This window comes from Metopolophium dirhodum, chromosome 1 (assembly GCF_019925205.1).
Source record: "Metopolophium dirhodum isolate CAU chromosome 1, ASM1992520v1, whole genome shotgun sequence".
NCBI lineage: Eukaryota > Metazoa > Arthropoda > Insecta > Hemiptera > Aphididae > Metopolophium > Metopolophium dirhodum.
Window position 1 is genome coordinate 103839992 of NC_083560.1, and position 23895 is coordinate 103863886.

General features: G+C 28.7%; 1 protein-coding gene across 1 annotated transcript in view; it reads right to left on the reverse strand.

Moving 5' to 3' along the window:
* LOC132934536 (uncharacterized) overlaps nucleotides 1-23895 on the reverse strand; it is a 118910-nt gene that overhangs the window by 54964 nt on the left and 40051 nt on the right. Inside the window, exons 40-59 of the mRNA XM_061000851.1 lie at nucleotides 23151-23321; nucleotides 22109-22254; nucleotides 21781-22020; nucleotides 19556-19754; nucleotides 19238-19437; nucleotides 16743-16892; nucleotides 16470-16641; nucleotides 15531-15749; nucleotides 14925-15033; nucleotides 13006-13145; nucleotides 12226-12468; nucleotides 10779-10960; nucleotides 10418-10568; nucleotides 10180-10348; nucleotides 9164-9345; nucleotides 8886-9040; nucleotides 5005-5136; nucleotides 4735-4837; nucleotides 385-495; nucleotides 94-268 (exon numbers count right to left, since the gene is read on the reverse strand). Of these exons, the coding sequence (XP_060856834.1) occupies nucleotides 94-268; nucleotides 385-495; nucleotides 4735-4837; nucleotides 5005-5136; nucleotides 8886-9040; nucleotides 9164-9345; nucleotides 10180-10348; nucleotides 10418-10568; nucleotides 10779-10960; nucleotides 12226-12468; nucleotides 13006-13145; nucleotides 14925-15033; nucleotides 15531-15749; nucleotides 16470-16641; nucleotides 16743-16892; nucleotides 19238-19437; nucleotides 19556-19754; nucleotides 21781-22020; nucleotides 22109-22254; nucleotides 23151-23321 (3349 nt within the window). The remainder of the gene's footprint in view (nucleotides 1-93; nucleotides 269-384; nucleotides 496-4734; nucleotides 4838-5004; nucleotides 5137-8885; nucleotides 9041-9163; nucleotides 9346-10179; nucleotides 10349-10417; nucleotides 10569-10778; nucleotides 10961-12225; nucleotides 12469-13005; nucleotides 13146-14924; nucleotides 15034-15530; nucleotides 15750-16469; nucleotides 16642-16742; nucleotides 16893-19237; nucleotides 19438-19555; nucleotides 19755-21780; nucleotides 22021-22108; nucleotides 22255-23150; nucleotides 23322-23895) is intronic.

A 23895-nucleotide genomic window follows, 5' to 3' on the forward strand; every position in this document is an offset into this window, starting at 1 on the left:
CAAATCCGTATAAACAAAAAAATAATGTTCATTATTAAATGTGTTATTAATTAAATAATTCATTTGAATATGATTATTGTTAGTACAACTCACGAATGACGTGTTTTGTAGCTGATACGAAAACAGCTTCGATGTGATGGAAAATCTGCACCACAGTCGGCTCGATGGTTTTCAAAACATTGCTCCAATACGCAGCTACAGTGTTCGAAGATTCTTCCAACATACTTTCAACATATCTTATGAACGATATATGAACGTCACGTATCAACTGGTTAACAAAAATGTAGTTAGCCAATAACCGATGATGTTTTACTTAAATCGAATAAAAATGTCTCTATCGTATAATATTATTGTCAAAATATATAATATAATCAGTATATTCACTTTGTCATATTTAACCATGGAGCTATTGATAAAGTCTGAAACGTAAACAAAGGCTTCGCCTTCCATCAATCGTTTCAACATTTTACCGAATTCTTCGTAGGCCATTTTTATCTGCAACCAAAACAATAAAATATAATAATTTTTATTAGAAGACAGTTATCATATTGTCACCATTATCGTGGTATTATAAGATATTGCTGTCATTGTGTTTACTATACTATAAGTTTATTCTTGACCAACGAAACGCGAACGTGACATGTTATATATATCAAATATAACGTAAACTTCGACAAATTTCATATTTTTAATGCATTTATAACGCTTTTGGGGCATCCAAATCGTGCACGTCTTTTACGTACCTACATGCTCTAACATTTTAAACATTTATATGTTTTATTTTGTATGTTCTTGTATAATTTGAAAACATTTTTTGCTGTTTTTCAGAAAAACTTATTAATAAATTATTTTAGCCTATATAATTATTTAAAGCAAGCAATAATCAACCACATAAACTTATTATTTATTTTTTTCAAGAAACGCGTGTACGCGTGAACGAATTGATTTTTTTAGAACAATCAGCCTACAAGGATCCGGACCCCGTGAGGTCTGGACTAAACTTAACACAGTTTCTGTGGTACGACCGTGTAGAAGAACTAAAACGTATTAATTAAAAACCACTGCGATGAAAAAACATCAGAACTATAGCCAAGTACTTAGTATAGCTTATCGAGTAAATACGTTTCCATTAAAAACAATACTATAAAATATTGTAAAGCCTGAGAAATTGACAATGTTATATAGGTATAAAAACGCCACAAGCAATAATGATTCTCATAGAACTAATTATACAATACAAGTTTTGTTGTTCCTAATCGTATTTATTATATATTGTATATTTGATATTATTTACAATATGCAGATTAGTTATTTGTGTTTCCGTTTTGTTACATAAATATTTATATTATTTTTGATATTACATACACTTCTATGCAAAAAAGATATTCGGTTATAGAAGTTTTAATGTGTTTCTTAAAATATGCCAACTCCGAAGTCATTGGGTTTAACGCTGTGGTGCTATCCACCTTAATATTATTATGTATTATGCTTGTATCCATTCAAATATAATAAAATAATACTAAATATTAGTATACCTAATTAAGGTATCTTCTATTTGCATCGGTTTGCTGAACATATAGAGTAGGTAGTTCTTACATTTATTTTCCTAATGGCGCATTATTATAGCTATACTAAAAGTTGGTACACATTCAATAAACTTTTGTCCTTTCAATAACAAGAACTTCAATGTCCAGGAAAAATGAACGCCGCAGACCAAACAAATATTGAAATATTTACAATAAAATATTTAAATACATATTTGTATTATTATTTCTTTCCTAGAAAAATGTTGTAGGTATCTCGAGTATTTTTTATTAAAATAAGTTTTTTTATATTATTTTTTAGTTTTTATGGATATAAATTAAAGAGTTCAAATGTTGTGGGGGGCACCTATATTTGGAAATACTGGACTATTTAGACATTTACGATTGTTCAACATTTATGGTTTTCGATATTATTCTAAAAGAGGATTTCTTACCTGCGTTCTAGGTATAAATGTATAATAAATTATTGTGTATTTTCACTCAAAATTGTGAAAAAATATCACACTTTCTGCCTGGAATTTATATCTAGTTCGATCACATATAGTATCACAACACAAAATAGTATGACCCATTTCGAGTTGTAACATTATTCTTACCTAATCGATGTCTTAGCTCTAAATAAGAGGAGTCGACCTCCCTAAAGAAGTTCAAGAGGATAGAAGAATACTTTAAACGAGACCATGTCAAATAACAATGTAGTACACCGTTTAACATAACCTTAGATGTTAGATTGAATTATTTTGACGAACGTATAACAATTAATAAATCCTACCATCTTAGGTTGAAAGGTCTACAGTAAACTGACTCGACATAAAAATGGAATTCTATCAGTTTTAAAAAACTCCTTAGTCTATCCAGTGGCGGATCCAGGGCTTAATTTTAGCGGGGGCATGGAGGGGGCAAAAGTACAAAAAGTACATACATTTGCTACAAAATTGGCTAAACACAGTGTAAAACAAAGGGAAACTACGGCGATTGAGGGGGGCAAATGCCCCCTTTGCCCTCCCCTGGATCCGCCACTGAGTCTATCTTACTAGTATTTATTCATACTAGTATTCACAACAATAATTGAACCATTAATTAAGAATAAGTAGTTTTGAAATGTGTTCATCATCACCTATTACTTATTAAAGCAGTAAAATTCTATATACTTTTCAAAATTACCGGGAGGGGAAGAAAAAAACAATTTTTAGGCATAGCCTGCTTTTTTTTTTTGTTGCATCTAATTTATAACGAATAACAGCAGACTTAACATTTTGATTAAAAATGTATGATTTTGTAATAACTTTAAAGAGTAATACAACAATAGCACTGGCTGAAAAATATGGTGAAGTCAATAAATTAAAATCGATCATAAACAGAATAGTATAATAGTAGCCAAGTAAAAGTACGAAAAACAAATTCCTTAGTAGCACAAATCAATTAAGTGGTTTGCTATAGAAGCAGCCTGATAATATACACCAGCAAACGCTAATTGTGACACATTGAAAATTCATCGACGGACCCATACGGGTGAGTAACCAAATGCGACAAGTCATGTCAAGGGACAATTTAAGTTTAAATTTTAAATTTTAAATTATAATAGTTAATTAAATAATTATTTTTTAAGTTTAAATTGCAAGAAAATGTGTGTTAATAAAGTCATAGGTAATCCAAAGAAATCGGTACCTAATCCGAACGACCCCTTTTACCTATCCCGTTCGGATTAACGAGACCCTATTTCAGTACCTATGTAATAATTTTTGTCCTAATCAATATTTATATTTTTTATATTTATTTTAACCATTATTAGTAATAATTAATATTTATAATAATTAAGAAAAAAATTAAAAAATATTAATTATTAGAAGATCGACGGTATTGTTTTTGTTATCTAAATTTTCAGAAAAATCAGGAGCATATTCTGGTAAAACAGCGTATACATCTACTGAAAAATCAAATAGCAATACCGAATACAAGATATGCAGACGCCCTTTTAAAAACTAAAATAATCTACATGGAACTGTTGAAAGGGCTTTTACCACACCGAATGCATGCTAATTGTTTAAAACCTTCACAGTTTATAAGAATAATTATGATTATTGGTGTTTGTATATTACCAGATTGAACAAAGTGGTTTTACTAGGTTACACACTGAACATCACTTGTATTGGTAACACTTAATAACAAATTTTTCTCCAATTTCATATTATCAGTTAACAATAAACCGACAAGTTAATAGATACAATATAGTATAATGTATAGATATACAAATACTGCATAAAATTAAAAGGGCCTTTGTAGAAATGAAAATGTTAAAAGGACTTATACCACTATTATTATATGTTTTTAGAAGGGCGTTTATAAAATTGAAATTGTTAAAAGGGTCTACACCACATACATTTTTTTTAGATTCTGAGCGGAGCGAGGAATGTAATGGTTTTACAATGATGTTTATTTCTTTTTCTTTTTTATTCTGTAAAACTTTTATCCCTCTAAACTTGCTCAAAAGTATCAAGTATAGTATCTTTTCTGAAAGGTAATGTTCTTGAGCTGGTACTTTAGAAAGGTCATTTCTCGATTTTCGAAACACTACTCGAAATAAATGCGGTTAAAGAAGAAAAAACGTACGATTTCACGATTTTATAATATTAAATAATTACGGACGACGTTTTCTACCAGAAATATTGCTTCAAATGAAAAATGACGAGAGATATTTTTTGTTATATTTTGGATTTTGTTCCTTACACTTTAAAGTTCGGACAGTTTTAGCTATTTTTGAGCTATTTATAGACATTTAAATTTTGGGAGTTTTTTTGTTGTAATTCGGTTAAAAACATTTGTAAAAACTTGAAATTTGGGTTGTTTACTTATATTAGCCTTACCTTAACATGGTAAAATTTTCAAAACATTTGAGCGACTTATGAGCTTTTTCTTTTATTTTATATTTTTTTAATTTTTATGATATTTCATAATTATAAATTATAATCATAATTATATAAATTACCTATTTATATCAATCGTTCTTAAGCTGTTCTTAAAACGCTTTGTTTATCACCATAGAGACGAATAAAATTAAAAAAAAAAGATTCCCTCGTCCACTCAGAATCGTTTTTTATCGAATGCAATCATTGCAATCAAATCGAATACAGTAAAATTACACTATCCTGTCCGAGACCCGAGGCCATTGTATAAATGAAATATCACTCACGTTGTCGATAAACCAAACTATAGATTTTCTGATGGTTTGCCCAGTGTCACCTAATGCAGTCCATATTTCGTTGACGATCTGCGGTAACGATCCCATTGTGTCACTAACAAACGGAAAGAATAAGTATATTAATATTAGAAAAAAAGTTATTAATTATTGTTGCACCGCTAACGGTAGGTAGATACACCGTGCACAAAAAAAAAAACGATTAACGGCGATACAATAATCGTATAACACATTTGACTTCTACAGTGCATTTTCTACACTCACATAAACGACATGTCTTCCATCATTGCAATGTACAGCCCGTGGATATCTTTCAAATAAAACTCATTCGCGTTGTAAGATTTATTGAACACCTTTCTGAAATACGCCAAATCTTCTTCTAGTACGTGGAAATTGCTGCACAAATTATGAATAGTGTGAATAAATTTAGAATAAACAATATTCATAAAAAAACACTTTATACATATTATGCAGGCTGATCCATTTAAGTGTATATTCTCATTATTTTGAAAAGTTTTAAGTTTTTTGAAAATGTTTTTTTTTCTTAATTGTATGTATGTCAGAACAATACTTAAAAATAGTATATTGTGTGGCAAGGGTGGAAAGTCAGCTATTTCAGTTGCGGGCGATGTGTGGTATACGGGACCCAGGCGAGGGCCGCATTCGCCCAAGACTGAAATTGCCTTCCCGCACGAGCCACACATACTATTTGTTGTCACACCTCTGCGTTCATCGATCACGGCAAGGGTAATGCAGCGATCTATGCAACAACTAGACCATATTTCTACAAAAACAATATTTCATGAAAGAAACGATTTGGTTTTATTTATTTTAAGCGTCACGCATGGAGGTTATAATATGAATATAAGATGTAATCAAAAGTTTATGTTTTGCTAAGGACCATTGGTCTAGATTTCAGTATCTGGTTGTACAGGGGATACCCGTTTGTATGTGCGCCTAGCACTTTTGGGGATTTCCATTTTACTGTCCGGCACTGTTGGGGATTTCCACTTTACCACCCGGTACTTTTTGGGATTTCCATTATCGAAAACCAAACTTTCGGTGCAGGCGTGATAAAAAATATTTCATATTTCTTTATCGTTATTATTTTTAAATAATTTTAAACAATTGACAGAATATATTTTACATAGCATAACATATTTCTTGAAGTAAATCGATACTTATGTAAAAATCAAATTTCAAATGAGTTAGTTAGTTAGGTATTATTTGTTACTTATAATAGCATTCAAAGGTTTGAAGAATGGAAAAGAGTGGCACAGGAATACACCAACAAATTATGGTCCACTACTCCGCTCATCAATACAATTTAAATAAGTATAACCAATTAATTACTCGTTTGAAATTCGATTTACTTGTACCAAAATACTTCGAAATATATTCTATTTTGGATTATGAAATTAAAAATGTAAGCGGCCAATGGTCATTCAAAAAAGTAAAAAGTAAAATAATGATAAGTGATAAATATTAGTATAATACAATACTTGGGGGCCAAGGAATGTGAAAGCGTACGGCTCCCATGTAAGGATGAAACCACAAAAAAAAAACAATACAATACAGTTTTTCAAAAATATAACTTTTTTTTCAAAAATTTGACGTTATAACATCAAATTATCTACCTAAAAATAATTTTTGTAAATCCGTTAAAACGTTTTGAAGTAATGAGTGTAGATGCTTCAATGGGTCACGAGGGTTATTATAGAAATAATGTTACTGGATGTTAGATTTAATCTTAATGTATATAATAAAAGATAAATGGTTCTGAATTCTGATAGATATATTACCTGTTCTAAGGATATTTTATAATTTATTAATATTACAACAGTCTAGGAAATAAGTAAATAGGTATATATTTTTCTGTTGGTAATTCGGTATATTGAACTAATTGTTGATAAAAACATCAAACATAATATTATATTATTAATTATTATGATAATATCATATAAAAATATACTGTTATTTGTTGATATTAACTCATAAGTCAATTATTGTCAATATAATGCGTACCATAGCACCGTGCTATTAGCACGCTGCGAATAACAATATATTATGTAATTCAAAAAATATTGTCAAGTCCCCTATCCGAGTAGTTTTGTTTAAATTCCAACGTAATAACTAAAATTGCTTACAAAATATCGTTTGGTTTTCGTAATAAACAATTTCAAAAAATTAAAACTTCATATATCTATTTTTAATATATGCTGAAGTCATTAAATTCTAATATAAATATTTTTTAGTATTCTATAAAACCAAAAAAAATGTATGAAAAACCTTGATTCAATTACAATTACATTTGGTTATCGTTTAAATAAACAATTTCGTAAAATTAAAACTTCAAATATCTATTAAAAATATACCCCTATTACCTAAGTAATTAAATTATAATATAAATATTTTTTAGTAATCTATCAAACCAAATAAATTTATGAAGAACCTTGTATTCAATTTTCAAGCTTTAGAATAAAAACAAGAGCCAAACATTTTTTAAATTAGAATTAATTAGTTAATACTGCTCCAAAAGGTAATGAGTGTTGTAATGGCACATGAAACTCACATACACACACCCCAAACATAATTTTCATCAACATCAAGCAAAACATTAATTTAGTTCAAAATCAAATATTTTAAATGTAAAATAATGCAAAGTAAAGAAAAAAAATTTAGAACCAAAACGTAATAAAATACAAATGATCTCAAACTTGCAGATAACTTTTTTTAAACCCTTTTAATAATGTAGTTTCGAGAGTAAACTTTTGAAAATCAAACTAGAATGCATATTTTTATGCGATAATCACGCATGGGTATATTTTTTTTGTGAATATTAGTGATTTAAAAATGTATTTTAATGCAAAACTTTTTGTCTGGTAATGATTTAAAGTTCTTAAAATTTGCATTGCGTCGGTAGGCGTTTGTATACCGTGACGGTCTCTCCTCGCCATAACCTACAGACTTTCTAACCATGCATATTTCTATTATGAGGTACAAATTAAAACATTTTCTTAACTGCGTAACATGATAAGGCATATTAACTTCATTCATATTATACTAAATTCAATAAATATTAGTGAATATCACATTAAATAATGTAGGTTCAATAGTATTGAATGTGTAGTATATACATTGGAGTTGTAAACTTATTTTTTAAGATGAAATAATGCATTGGTAATGAATAATAGCTGGGTTTTCACTTTTCAGGAGTGTTTGTGGTCCTGTAAAGGAATTGGGTGTCACGGATATTAAACAATATAATAAAATTATCACCTCCGAAGTACATATTATTTACAATGTAATTTATAAAATCTCAAATTATACCTGTGTAATATAACCTATAATTGACTAAATTATATTTTATTACGTATTCATTAATAGTTTTAAGTGCTTAAAATTTTACTAATTGGACTAATAATTTTTTATAAATAATCGATTAAATCCATATTAAATATGCTTGAATATTTGAACATTGCCCACACAGTCTTAGGGAAATGATAATATTTTATGAATGTTTTAAAGTGCTTGAATAATGAATATTTGAATAATAATATTTTATAAATATTTTCTTCTCGTGATAACAAAATATCGTACTATATAATTGCATAAAAATGTTAACTAATATATTCAAATTATTATTTTTATTATTATATTATTAAATGTAATAAAATATGAACTTCTTGGCCAAAGAATATTACTAAAATATTTCCAAACTATTTATGCATTTTTAAAAAATATTTTGACAACTATAATATTTTCCTGAAAATATTTTTACCCTAGTAAGGAAATATTTGTATGCTGTGTGGGTGTCTAAGGATATTTTATGTACCCAAGGCGATCCATGGAGATTCAACATAAATTGTTCTAATACAATATTGTTTTGTATTAGTAAACCTTCGTTAAATCAAAGTGAACCAACTTTGAGCACATCGAATTTATGCTTGAACAAGTTAAACTTCTGATAAAGGGTTGTATTATAGTTTCTATGCACTAATCAATAAACCAAAAGTATTTGGTATTAAAATATAAAGCGCGGCACGCCAGCACTAGATATTAAGAAAAATTTAGTATAAAAAAAATAAACAATTTTAATCACAGTTTCTATTCTTTGAGTTCGAATAATACAAAAATCACAATACCTTATATCATTGAGAAATTCTTGTATTTCCGGTTTTGTATCAGCCCAAATTCCATTTGCAGTTTCCACCGTCTGAGATTTTATGTAATGTGTCCAAAACTCTGTTGTATCTTGAATATAGCACCAAGTACGGTTAACCGATGTACGTAACGCACTCTAAATAAACACACACACTCAAATTAATATTACTATACATTATTAATTATCAAGTTGAACACTTCTTGTAATCTTGTAATATACCCAATGTACATAATAATAAAAATAATATACGTAAATTACCACAATATTGTCTTTCAAATCGATTCTCCATTCCAATGAAGAAGACAGCAATCTAGAATGGTTAAGACTTAAAGAAAATTCAACGTCTGGAATAATTACATTGTTTTCGGTTCTCCATATGTTAAATTTAGCATTTTTACTTTCCAACATATTTCCGGACATAAACAATTGTTTTGTGGCGTCTAAAATATCCAATTTAAGTAAAAATAAGTGACAAATACAATGAATACATTAATAACAGGTACCTAATTAAATATACGTTTACAAAATAATTATGTTGTAAGTTGTTGAAATTTACAATATTTTGATAGTATAGAGCCTCATATTTGATATTTAATTTAATCCATTAGCCAATTAGTATACTAGGTATGCGTTATACACGTAACCTGATTTATTTAGAAACTATTTCAACTAGCACTAAATTCTGCGGAAACACTTTGTATTTTGGCAATGAAATTCAACCAAAATATTGTAGGATATTTTCCTTTGGTAAGATAATCAAATTCATAACTTATTAGTTATTAAATAAAACAATACAAAAATAGTCTAATTCGTAACAGATAGAAAACAAAATTGGTTTTAAAAAATTGAAATTGAAAAGTATAAGTACTTTTTAAAGAATACCTATATTAATTTAATATGTGATTTAAATATATTTTTTACCCTTTAACCATGACACGTGCACATTCAAATACCAATTTAAGCAAGTCTACACTCTACTGTACAATAACTACAAGTTAAGGTTAGTTTAATTGTTTTTAATAATTAAGAAATCTTTTAATTGTATTGCTCATCAAAAAAATATGCGTTAGATAAAAGTATTCTATATTAATTAACTATCAAATGTTTTATGTCTTAAAGGGTTATAAGTTGTTCATACAACGTTTGAGTTCAAATTCTTACAAAGTTCATCAAATTACAAAAATTAGCAATTTTTCAATGGAAACTAAGAACAATTTTTATCGTATACACGTATACAACTAATCCATATTAATGATTATACTATTTAACCTTACCCGGAGTGAAATTAATAACTAGATTAGTATCCTTCTGTGGAATATTTATGTAAAATTTCCCAACAATATTTTGATCATCGCCTCTTCGTATCATTCCGTTCACATAGTGTGTTCCTTGAAAATTACTGTAATTCCCATAGATAAAAGTAGTATCGTGGATTGAATATTTCTAATTTATAATATTATTTATGTTAGTTTTTCATTTTTATAGTTATAATTTATAATTAAAAATATTTACCTCGATCAGTATAGTTTTGTTAAAAAAATCCAATACACCTTTACCATCCCAATACTGATCTGGTAAGTATGCTCGTTTATAAGTAATATTGTTGTGGAAGTAATGAAAGAATTCTTGTGATTTAAAAGTACCAGCAGCGTCCAATTTAAATCTAAAAGCAATGTTTATTTTGTAGGAATAATGTTGTTTATTATTATTAATATTTTTTTTTTGCTTTAATAATCTGTTTATGAGTACATATCTTTGTCAGTGATTTTGTCTAACATTATCCAAGTTTGAACAGTTATGAACATGGTTTTACTTTCTCGCCCTTCATTTTCACACCCTATTCATCACGTGACTGATAATAATTAATTATTACCTGGTAATTAAATGTCTTCCTTTAAGGGATAAAAAGTAGTTTCGTTTAGACTTGGCCGAATTGTTTTCAACCAAGCATCCAATGGTAAACTTTCGTCTTGAATCCAACGCATAGTCGTATTCAGCATTTAAATCAAAGAGTATCGAGTTACCACGTGAATAGTTTCCTCTAATTGTAACGTTCTAAAAATATTATAAAAACAGTTAAAACCTATAGCTATGGGTAGGTACCCTACTTTACATACATTTGATTAAGTATTAAAATAATTGCACTACTAGACAATAATTATCATGAAACACAAACCTAAAGAACGAATATAAAGCCTCCTCCTATAAAAGTGTACTTTAAAATATTAAATACTATCTGAATCACCCGGCATTGCCCGGGAAAAAATTCTGATTGTTCAACTCATTTTGAGTGTAACATGCTGTGGAAGCTATGTCTTTTTTAGTGTAAATTATATTATATTTTAATGTATAGCTATCCCAACCGGCGCGGTGTTGTCGGTGAGATTCACAGCAGTATATTATTAGGTACGCAATCTATTTATCTACCTGCGGTAGATCGCGGGCCCCGTGTGGTTTGTATGTAAATGTATAATTCAACTCTAAAGTATCAAAGTTGTACCAAGTTTGTCTTTATTACTTAATTCAACCTACAGCGGATTCATACAATCAATTATTACAAAATCCTAGCCTAACTGTACTAAAAACCGATGAATAAAAAAAAACCAAACATTCGTATGTATTGATAAAGAAGAAAAATAAAATAAGGGAAAATAAGAAAAAATAAGAAAACATAAGAAAAAAAAAATGTAAAAACCATGCAAAAAAATGGTCCACTGAAACCGTAGTTTGAAATTGAGACATTCTGTAGTCATATAATATATGAACATGGGGGACGGAGTGGCCGAACGGACTAAGACGTCGGTGGCGACGTGCACTGTCGTTGGTTTGAACTCGGCCACGGGTGGCATTTATCTTCGGGCAGTCACGGTATCCGGAGAAAGAGACCGCCATCTCCTACACGGGCATGGCATATACCTACGGGTGCCCACTTAAAAATGCTGCCAAAATAATATTTACTCATCAGATGTAAGAATAGCTTACATGTTTACAAGTTTACAAGCTTACTAGAAAAACTGTTAATATTATTATAATTTATAACTGTGTGAAGTTTAAATTATCAACACAATTAATATATACCTAAATATATTTAACTAGAAACCAGACAGCATAAAGTGTATTTTTATAAGTGAATATTTGACAAAAATCTTGAGATCCCACCTCTCTTCAAATAATATGAAGACATTAAATAATATTTATAAATAAAATAATATATATAATACTCAAACAAGATTAAAGTTTACTGCCTAATACAATAATTTATTGTATCTGAATTATTCAGAGTTTATTTACTCTAGATGTCTTATGCTCGAATTACTTACTTTTTGGAATGAAGGGTGGAACAGCAACACAGCTATACGATGTCTATTGACTTTAGACTCAAGTTTTCTCCAATCAATTCGATATCCGAGTACGTACTTATCGTCCGGCAAAGCTCTGTGCTGTATTAGTGTCATCTGAGACATCAAATATTTAGTGTCTGTCTCTATATCGCTGATAATTGAGAAATTCCTTCTGGGATATGCTACGTTTATGTCAATTATTTTCCCATATTCACTGGGTGTCTTCAAACGAAGTTCGAATTATTTAATTTGTACAATTAAAAAACGTAATGTATACTTAAGACGTGTCAGCGCGAACTATTTGGTTTTCTTTCTCCGAGAAATGTGAAATATAGCAAATTATCGTTCAGCAGAACCAATTTTGTATTGTTAGCTTTAATATTAGAATTTATTGACCTATAATCAAACTTAAACGGAAAAACATTATCTATGTTCATATTTTGATTTGTTGGTTATTTTACGATACATTGTTAATTCTTCTGCAAATGATGAGTATACAAGATATTACAATTTTTTCAAAAATATGCTCATATATCACAGAAAAATTTAAATGTTGTAAAAAGCAAACATATGAACAATAATATTTTTTTTTACTTTAAGTTTGATAATTGACGATTGCACTTTAATATTAAATCTAACCAGGCAAGATTGTTACCACAAATGTCACAAATTCACATGTTGCGCAATGTTCAAAGATAGAAATCAAATTGTGCACTGACATCCTCTTATCTCATTTAATAACAATCATGAACTACATACCGAATTATGATAAGCAACCCTCAATGCCGAGTTCATCCAGGCATCGGGGTTCAAAACTATTTTTACATTTCTTGTATAAGAGTCATCATTATCGTCATCATAATGTGAATTGATCACAATGCTCCTGTTGAAATTGATCACTGTAAATAATTTAACAAAAACAACTTTTAATTAGGTAATTTTTATTGATTTAAAAAAAAATCGTATCTGTTATATGTATAAAAAAAGTTAACTGATAGGTTTTAGTTATTTTTATTGAATTTCTTCTATTTAGCTTCTTAACATTCCATACCGAATTATAATAAAGTTAGATATTAATGATATTATATTATTATTTTCTGTATTCTTTAAAATCTTTAAAAGGAAAAGAAAATTCATTAAAGGCGCCAGTGCACGGCGGTAAGCCACAACGTTGTGTGCATGCATCAAAACAGAAAATTGCCAACTTAGGAAGGATATATTATAATATAATTTCCAAAATAATGATTTCCGCACATTTTTTACCCACAATCATTAATTTTTTTTAAATGAATGTTTCAAAAGCAAAAAAATCAGAAAAGCGCGTGGAAACTAAAGTTAATTTGTTCCTTTATTTAAAATTTATAATTTTATATAGTTATTTATAATTTTTAATTAAACACTGGACATCTACCTCCCCTCTGTTGGCCAAAAAGAGGGGTGGAATTTTATGAGTGCCCCTGATCGCATAATATCTAAATACGGATCTGATTATAAAAGGATATGGATAAAAAGATATATTATTATACAGGCATCGGATAGGCAAAACTAGAGGCAAATATGTATGTCATAATGGACCTAGTAGCCGAGTTTGCCGAAAAAGAAGAAGCTTATAAATGTATTAGATATAAAAAATTGTCTTTTTTTAGATACCTACTAATACATTTTTAATTTGTAATATATATTCAGGAATCAACATATTTACATTTCCAGTAATAAATTAGATTGACAGTCTTGCTTAACATTTTTGATACCCATCTTCGTTTACTTTAATAATGTGTGTATACACAACTCATTAGAAATTCAATAAGGACCATTTTTAAACTTTTTTTTTTTTGTTTTAGCTTATGCGTAAGTTTTTAAAAGGTAAATCTTTTTTACTGTTTTTCCGGCACATTAATTTTAATTGTTGTCAACATGTCACGACTAGAAAAAAAGAATATCGTTTTATTTTAATTGGATATTTTGTACTCATGAGGAGGTCTAGACTACGAGGTCTTCAATTCGTCTGCACACGAGGAAATAATTTAAACCAAAACAAATTATTGACATTATAATATTATTGATTGTGAATCTAATATGTTGTGCATCATAACAAAAGCTCTCTCATTACATCGAATATATAGTTTTAGATTTCAAAGACATTTCTAGTTTTGACAAATTTCACACAATCATTCTATACGTTTTTTTTATCTATTAAAAAGTAATTAATTTACTGTTGGTCGTAATGGTACTTCTAATGCCAAACAATACCAATACGCAAATAATTCTCGGTAAGGTATTTGATAAATACAAATTCGTGCGTTGTGTATTCGGGATTCATTAAAATAGATTTTTTTCAATTATCCAAAGTGTTGTTTCAGACCCATGAACGGTAGTTCCCGATCAATTACACAATATTTATTTGAAAGCTATGAATGCACATACACCCCTCGAAACAGTCAAAGTCGGAACGTAAAGTAATAATATTATATTATATTGTTATGTATAACATTATTGTATTTTCAATAGGGATTCTTTTTTTGTTATTTTTATTATTATTATTATTATTATTATTATTTTTAATATAAAAGTGGTCCGCTGTAGCCTTTTAGATACAAAAATATGATATTAAATCATTGCACGATCACACGGATAACAATAATTATTATATTATTATTACGTAAACACAACGCCCAAACCTTTCAATGTATTTTCCCGAGCTATTTCGTATTTGTTCTGCAACATCTCCAGAGTCACGTTAAATTCGGTCTCGTTGTGAAGTTTAAACACTTCCATACGCTTAAAGTCCTGAAACCCCATTATGAAAATATTATTCAACGTTATAATAACAGCTCTATAAATAAATAACAATCTCGCTATATAAGATACTTGGGTTGCGATTAGGATGATGTCTCACTGACGTTTTATTTAGGGTTGAATATAGGTAACTTTATTGACATTTGTTGAAAATATTTTATATATTATAATATAAAAATGACTCGGAGTTATACTTACATTAAAACGTATATTTTGTACTTGAATTGCGGCTTTTAGTGTGGTTTATAGAGATTAAACAATTGTCTTAAAAATAAAAGATACGAAAATGTTTGAAACCATCTCGCTTTGGTTTTTTGCGTATGTTTTAAGATAATATTATTATAATATTATTATAACATTGTTTTCAATCAATTAGCCTAACTGTGTCAACGTGTTCATGTACCGGACATTTTCAGTGAGGTATCCTCGGCGGAAAAACGCGTAAAATAACCAATTGAATAAAAAAAACTTGTTACTCTGTTACTCACGGTTTTTGGAACGTCTACCGTGGCCACAAGACCATCTTTATTCACTCTGTGGAGATACCTCACGCCCAGTGGTAGCATTTTATTCTGGACCATCACGTCAATGGCGTCATCAATAAAGTCGTTTTTGTATACCGTAAATTTCCTAGTGAAGTTTCCTTCGATGATTTTTATTTCATCGTACACGACTCTCGAATCTCCGATTATTTCTTTCGTCAAGTCCTATAATACATGTTAGTATAATATTATAATAAAGTATGTAATATTATCTTACAATGAATGGAACAAAGAACACGAATATTGATTATTTGTAACGAATGACAGGCACGGAATATAATCAAGACGCCCGGATTCATTTTTGAAATGGGGCAGGGGCGATGCACGGATGTATTATTCTGACAGCGGGCCTAACATTTTATTATAAGATAAAGTTAATCATACTTTCTCTAGATTATTGTAATATAATTAATATATAATGAAACCTGTTGTTTACTAATTCAGTCTCAGTTAAGATTTGTAATAATTATTCGTAGTCGAGGTTATTATTGTCTATATTGGAGACATCAAGCGGAGATTTCAAATGAGTAAATTCATAAGAATAATATAATTTATATATTTATACCTAACAAGCTATAACATTATAGTTATTTAAAATTATCATTAATCAATAACGATTCGATACTTCGTATTAACTGTTGTCAGTAGGTAATTATAAAGTTGGGTAGCTACCTAATTATATTAGATATACGATTCAAGAGTCACGGTCTTAACTTGAACATGTATTTTTGATTCTTTTATCATAACTTGATCAAATCTATGATAATGACAGAAATTGAGTATTTTTGTTTTCACCTGAGGGGAAGGAGTAACTTGGCCAGAAAGCAATTGACATGCTCTGTATGTGTATACTGTACTACAATTATTCTATAACAGCGAACTTACTTCGTATTTGAAATCGAATCTACCCACGTGGTACTTCTTGTCGATAGGGAACTGTAAAAGGATTTCTCCTACGTTCAGCATACTGATTTCTTTCAGTGTCTTGGTTTTGGTAGCGTTCATCAAGGCGCTAGTGTGTGGCCAAAACACCTCGATATGTCGGTGAAAGTTCAACCTGTCGAAAACACACCACCGCTTTAATACTATTGTAACAGTAGCTTCCGGTCTCAGAGGCCAGATGTGTTTATAATAGTTTAAATGTTAATCATATTTTACGGTGACGTTTCAGCGATAATGCGCAACGCAAAGTACTGAATGTTGACGAACGGAGTAGTTGTGTTAATGAAAGATGTGAAATGGTCAAACGACTCGAAGATCACCATTGCCGATGTGATTTTGATTTCCGGTGGGTAAAATACTTCCAAACTGTAAGTTAAAATAATATATATTATATTAACATCTATTGATTGGCGACGCATATGCAAAAATAGGGAATTCAATCAACCTAGGCTTGAGCAGTTGAGCCCTATGATTATTTAATGGAAAGCTCACTGTTGGATTAAAAAAAAAAACAATTCCTTTTTAGTGAAACGTACTTAGAGTACTAATATATTAATATATTAATCCATGCTGATTTACAATAAGTCAAAAATATATTATTAAAATCATAAAAGTTTTTTTTCATAGCTAACATCAGAAATTTTAATAGAAGATTCCCCACAACTTATTCTGCCCTTAACAAAAAATGGATTTAACATTTTTATGATATTTGATATTCAGCGGTAAATAAACAAATTTTAATTAATCGATTTTTGATATTTTGTTGTAATTCAAAAACAAATAAACGTAGACACTTGAAATTTTCACCAAATATTTATATTAGCATTTTCTATACATGGTGAAATTTAAAAAATATTTTAACTATTTATGTGCTACTTATATGGAAGTTCACTGGAAAGTTACACTATTTATAGCTATGAGATATTTTCGATTTTTATAAATTTTTTTTTAAATTATTAAATGTTATTTATCAATGTCAAATTAATCATTTAATTTATGTCAATTATCAAAACACATCCATTGCAATAACATACTCGACGACTATTGTACAGCAAAGGAGTACCCACTTGTCCACCTTATTAGAATTGTTTTTAGGTAGGAATATGATATATTTTGAATAAAAAAATTGGTCAGATATTACTGCAGATATAGACTGCACCTATAGGCGATACTATATAATATTATATTACTGTTTATATTACATGTATACATTTAACTCGTTTCATACTCATTACTAGATAGTATATATTCAATGTCTAAACAATAAAATCTGTTGTTACAAATTGTTATGAACAACTTGAAATGAAAAAAAATCCTTTGAAAATGATGGTTAACTGATGAGCTTATTCGAACGAGATGTTGACATTTTATTTATTTATATATGTAAAAAATAATTTATTTTTTCAATTTCATTTTTCATAACACGTATTTAAAATGTTTTATTTTATCGGCTGTGTAGGTAAGTTAATCTACATATTTGATATTTCAGACGCTCTGAATAATATTATTATTATTACAAGTTATGCACGTGTGGTATATCTATATACAATATTATTTATAGAAGCTTCATTGAACATTATTTTTTAACACTATTTCAATAACTTTTCGCCTGCCTTTTTTATTCTCGGTATACAAATATATTATTATTTTTAACTCTGTGACCTCAAAATGTCTTTTTTATATTTTAATTCGATTTGGTAAATTGGCTGGCTTTGATTTTTTGGGATTCATGAAAATAATAATAATACGACTACTCTATAATTACTTTCTCTTTCAAATTTCATATTTTTTTCACATTATATTCCTTATACACATTTAGACGATAATAATTAGCAATATAAAATAAGCAATCCTAAAATTATAACAATACAATTTTTTTTAAATAATCTGTACTTTATACTCATACAAATAAAAATAAAATGACTTGAACAGGGGTTTGTAACTACAGAAGTAATAGAAGTACTAAAAATGTTATTACGAGACAACCTTATACTATATTGACCTACAGTAAATATGTTTTATAATTATAATATTTACAATACTATTATCATATCTAATATCCAATATTTATCCATACAATTAACGTCTACAAATTTGACCTTAAGATACTAATAAAACCAATCTACACAAAAATTGAGTTATTAAAAATTTTAAATCAACTAATAAATTTTTTTTTTTTATTGATCTTAAGCTTTGGCAACTATGGCCATTAGCTGTAGTGGTTTGTTTTGTGGGTTGTTAAGGGGAAGGAACACGCGTGTGTTGGGTTTGGCAGAATTTTTGATTGGGCACCCGAAGGTATCTGCCATGCCCGGGTGGGGGATGGCGGCAAGAACTAATAAATTGTATTGACATTGATGTCTAAAACATTTTATATGCATAAAACAATAAACAACAATTGTATATTAAGGATTAAGGATATTTACCGTTTTATAAAAAAGTATTTAAATATGTGTACAATTTTTAATTTTAAGTCTCTATGTCGATTAAAATATTAAATATATGTAATAATATATTGTATTAACAACAATTATTATTATTATTATTATTTTTATTATTACGAATTTGAATTTTGCTTTACGTGTTGATTTGATTAGTTTAAAAAGAATCCAAATCAGCATAAACGTTTATAGAATTATAAAAACTGATCAATGTTGCTATCATAATTATTTTTTAATAATTATTATACATGCAAAACTAATTTAACTCACCTGATATTATGTGGTGTGTTTGGCTTTTTGTACACTAAATTAGAAATGTGTCTGTGCTTAAGGAAACTCGCGTCAAACACATTATGTATGTCGTAAAACTTTTCCATTGTCTTACCACTGAACGTGTCAACCAAAAATACACGATTTTCAGTCCTGTACGCCCACGTCACCAAACCATTTATTCTCTCGTTCCAAAGAACCTGCGTCAAAAACATCCGTACACGTTTAAAACCGTCAGCCACAACAATGGCATGGTCGTCGCCGTCACCATTGTCCGTCATATAGTTAGGTGAGGTGAGCCACCTATACGACACTTACCTCGCTGAACGTGGCAAATTCGTAATTCAAATCCGGCGACCGGTAATGGAACAGATGCGAGATAAAATCGAATTGGTCGTGAATTTTCAGGTTTCCGACAATTACGTATTCGTTGGTAATGTTTTGTGGCAATATCAAATGCGTCGCAAACGATATGTTCCGGAGCGACGGTATCATCGCCGTGGAATTGGCTTCGAATCTATTAGACATATTATGTATAATTGTAATATTTAGTAAGTAGTGACCACGTTAACTAATCTTATTATCGGCTAGGTACAAAACGAGGTATTCGTACGGTATGAGGGTAGATTACACTACTCCATACCATGAAATGTAAGCGCACTCAGAACATTTTTTTACTTTAATCTTGTTTTACTTATTTTATTTTAAACATTTTGGAATTTTTAATAGGTACTAGTAAAAAACTGGAAAGTTATTATTTGTTTAAGTAGTAAGAGAGATTTTTAATATTTTGTATATTATGAACTATGTTTTTTTTCATTATAACTGGATCGGTGTGAATATATTTTCATTATAATAAAGCGAAAACAATTTTAAAATAAATGCCGAGCGCAGAGTTAAGAATGGATAAACATATTATATCATGTTCCAAATATGTTAGTTTTGTGCTGAGAAAAAGGCTTAAAAGGTTTAGACTGCTTTAATAAATCTTTGTGGCTAGGTAACTATGTATACGGAAAAGGAAAATTATAACACTTTCGATAAATATAGAAATTCTCATTTTGCCTACTCTGAAAATTACTACGATGTAGTGGACAATAAAAATCTATAATTTAAGATTAGACCTATCCTGTGAAATATTTAATAATAGTATTACTACCTACTATTAAGTTTTTTATTTTATACATATTTGTGTATAGTTATAACTTATAAGACATGTTAAACTTTGTCATATTTGACACATAAATTGATTATGCATACAGCCAAATATCAAATTAATTATTAGTTATTACTTATTAATATTTATTAATTATTATTATTACAATATGCCCGTATGTCGCAGTATGGTATGGTACAACTTTAATCTTTATAATATATACAATAAACCTATATATTATAATATAATATATACCTAAATAGCTATTGCTATAATATGTATTTACTATTTACTATTTAATTAAGTTATTTTTGAGAATTCTGGTTAATGGAATAAGAAATTAATTTAACTATATTTCTAATTTCCTATTCTAGTAAATGGTTATGTAATAATATTTATTTTTATTATATTTATTATTTAATTATTTACAAATTAACTTAACTTGAATTTGATTAAAAGTAACTCGTTATTTATTAAGTTTATATCAATTAAAAAAAGTTAAGTTTAAAATTAAGTTAATGAAAATTCAATTTTAAAAGTTAAGCTAAAAAGTTAAGATTGACTTAATTTTTAACTTTTTAAATTGTTTAAACCCAGGCTTGGTATTTTTAGTGAACAATTTTTTATCGGCCCCGGCCCCCTATTGATTATGTATAGCATCGGCCCTGGTTATCCGCGTACTAAAAGAGTACGATTTTGGGTAGGTTATATAATCTGAATACAACGAGATCGTGACGTGTTTTATAATTTTTAATATAATATTATCTTCGAATTATAGTCTTTAGCGTGTTCATTTTGACTTGAGATTTGCATAATAGCATACGAGTACATGTAGTTATAGGTCCCCATGTAAATTGGGTTTCGTATTAATATCATTATTCACAATTATTCGTATGTAGGTGAGTCAGGTTAGATTTGATTATGGTCCATATGCGTGATTTGGGATGGGGGTTTAGTCCTTTAGGGGGACTTAAATATATTTAGTATTTGTTTTCTAATTTAAAACATTATACAAATTATTATAGATCTGTAACTTCTTTGTTGTATAGTATTTTTGAAAAAACTAACGTAACTGTCATGAGTAATAACTATTATTTGGTACTATCTAAATTCCTATTGTTTAGTATTATTATCCATATAAGTTGTGATTTTCCACTACAGAACGAGTAACCGCTCCGTATGTGTGTTTAACACTTAAAATTTAGTAATAATATTATAACGTTCTCTTAAATAACTTAATAATATTGATACCTAGGTAATAGAAGTTAGCTATCAACCCTAAACTTAAGGCAAATAATAATATATTATTATACCATATTATCATATTCATATAGACACAGTAATAATATATATAGTTAGGTAACATTATACAATTAGAGTGACGTACGTCCATTTGTTGTTAGCGGTGACACGTGCTCCTACGGTTATTTGACTGATACTGTTCTCGGGGGCAATGAAGTAGACTTTGGAAAATAGCTTTTGGTACGACATTTTGTTTAGCGCGTATTCAACGTCAACCATTCCCCAGATGTGATGTGGCAGCGACATTACCCAGTCGATGTTTACGTGTCCCTGTAGATATCGAGATTCCACAGAGCTTCTGATTACGCCTTTGTCACCAATAAACCTGTCAGGACAAATACCGTGATTCAAATCGTAATATTATTGGTGGAAAAGACTTAACTATCGATTACGCGAACAGCATCAACACGTACCACAATTTGACGTTTCCTAATAACAACGTGGATACTCCATCGATTATCGACTCTCCTTGGACGTTGACCACGTATATTCCTGGCCGTTTGAACACTAATGAACTCTTCACGAACACAGCTTGAGAGCTATCTTGCATTGAAGATATCTGCAAGCATACCAATACAAACGTATATATTATATAGTATATAATATATTATATATGTACAGTTTTATTATTATTATTTAACACTAATTATAGTATTATTATATAAAGTCATTTAGAGGAGTCTGAAAAAAACTGTGATGACTCAAATAATAATTGCCTTACACGTGCCCACTCAAAATCAAAGACATTTGAGCCTTGCCACTCGTGTTTTTTTTTTTTTATTTTAATGAACTTTTAACTCCCTAAGGTGAAAATCTGATGCCACGCATATCAACAAATTTAAATTCAAAATGTAATTAATAATATCGATCATGTTTCATTCACTGAATAATAATCTGCTTGATTAGGGTACCAGATTTAGTCGGTATAGGTACTCGCTTATCATCAAAACAAAAAACTCACACACATCATCATTGAGCATAGGTAATATAATATTATTAAAAATCAATTCATTTTTAGAAAAATACATAGTTACAATGTTAAACATTTGTCGAGTAAAAACCAATTGAATTTATTGATTATTATTTATTTTATTCAGCTGCAGAGATGGTTAAATCAAATTTACCAAAGCGCCAGTTATAAAAAAAGTAAGTTTTTAAATCCTAATTTTAAATGTACTAAAAAATTGTGTAACACAATTTTATAATGAAATTAATTATGTTCTTGTATCTTGTAGGTAGTTAAATATTTCGTCATAAATCATAATTCATAGGTAATCGTTATTTAATTTATTTTGGTCTATTTTTTCAGAAAGAGCCGGTGATATTATTACAAAAAGAAATCTAATACAGGTGTCCGATAACACAAGCCAAGTTAAATTCCATATCACCGCTGAACCACTCCAAACCCTATTCAAATTATTATTGTTAGTTGCGCGTATTTTAAAACAAATATACCTCTACAGTAGTCATTTTTCCTTCGTCGGTGGACACAATCAGTGTACTTAGTCTGATTATTTTCTTCATCGATTGCAACATCGCTAAGATCATATAACCATGGGTATCGTGCTTCACTTGCATTACTATACTTCCGACCGAAACCCCTTGTTTGGTTAAATAAGCCTCCAGCTAAAAAACGGTTTACGGTCATCGATTATAAAAATTATAAACATATCATTACATAGGTAATATATTATAATAGTTTGGTAATAATAATATACGCAAAAAATTTATATTTTTTTTTCGTAAATGTCTAGTTAGAGGTGGGTAAAGTTAATGAAAACAACTCCATCTGCTGTAAATTAATTAGGTTTCAAATATACTTTATCATTGAATAGGAGATCTCTGTAATGGACGTGTCAAATTTGAATTTTTATATAGGTACATTAACATAATTTACAATATTGTATTAAAAAAAAATACCATACTGAACAAGGAAAACAAATGGATCAATATAATATAATTATATATTTTTTTTAAAAAAATTTTTTGACAGTCATCTATTTTTTTTTTGTTACTGTATTTTATTTTATTTTTTTGGGAAATTTAACTTTTGATAATATTATGTAAAATTGTTTACAACAATTTACATAGATACATAGAATAGGATATAATATGAAAATAATAATATATAATTATAATAACTATTTTAAATTACATTTTTATTTTATTTTTAATTGTTGTTGTTAAGTGAGAACATCAT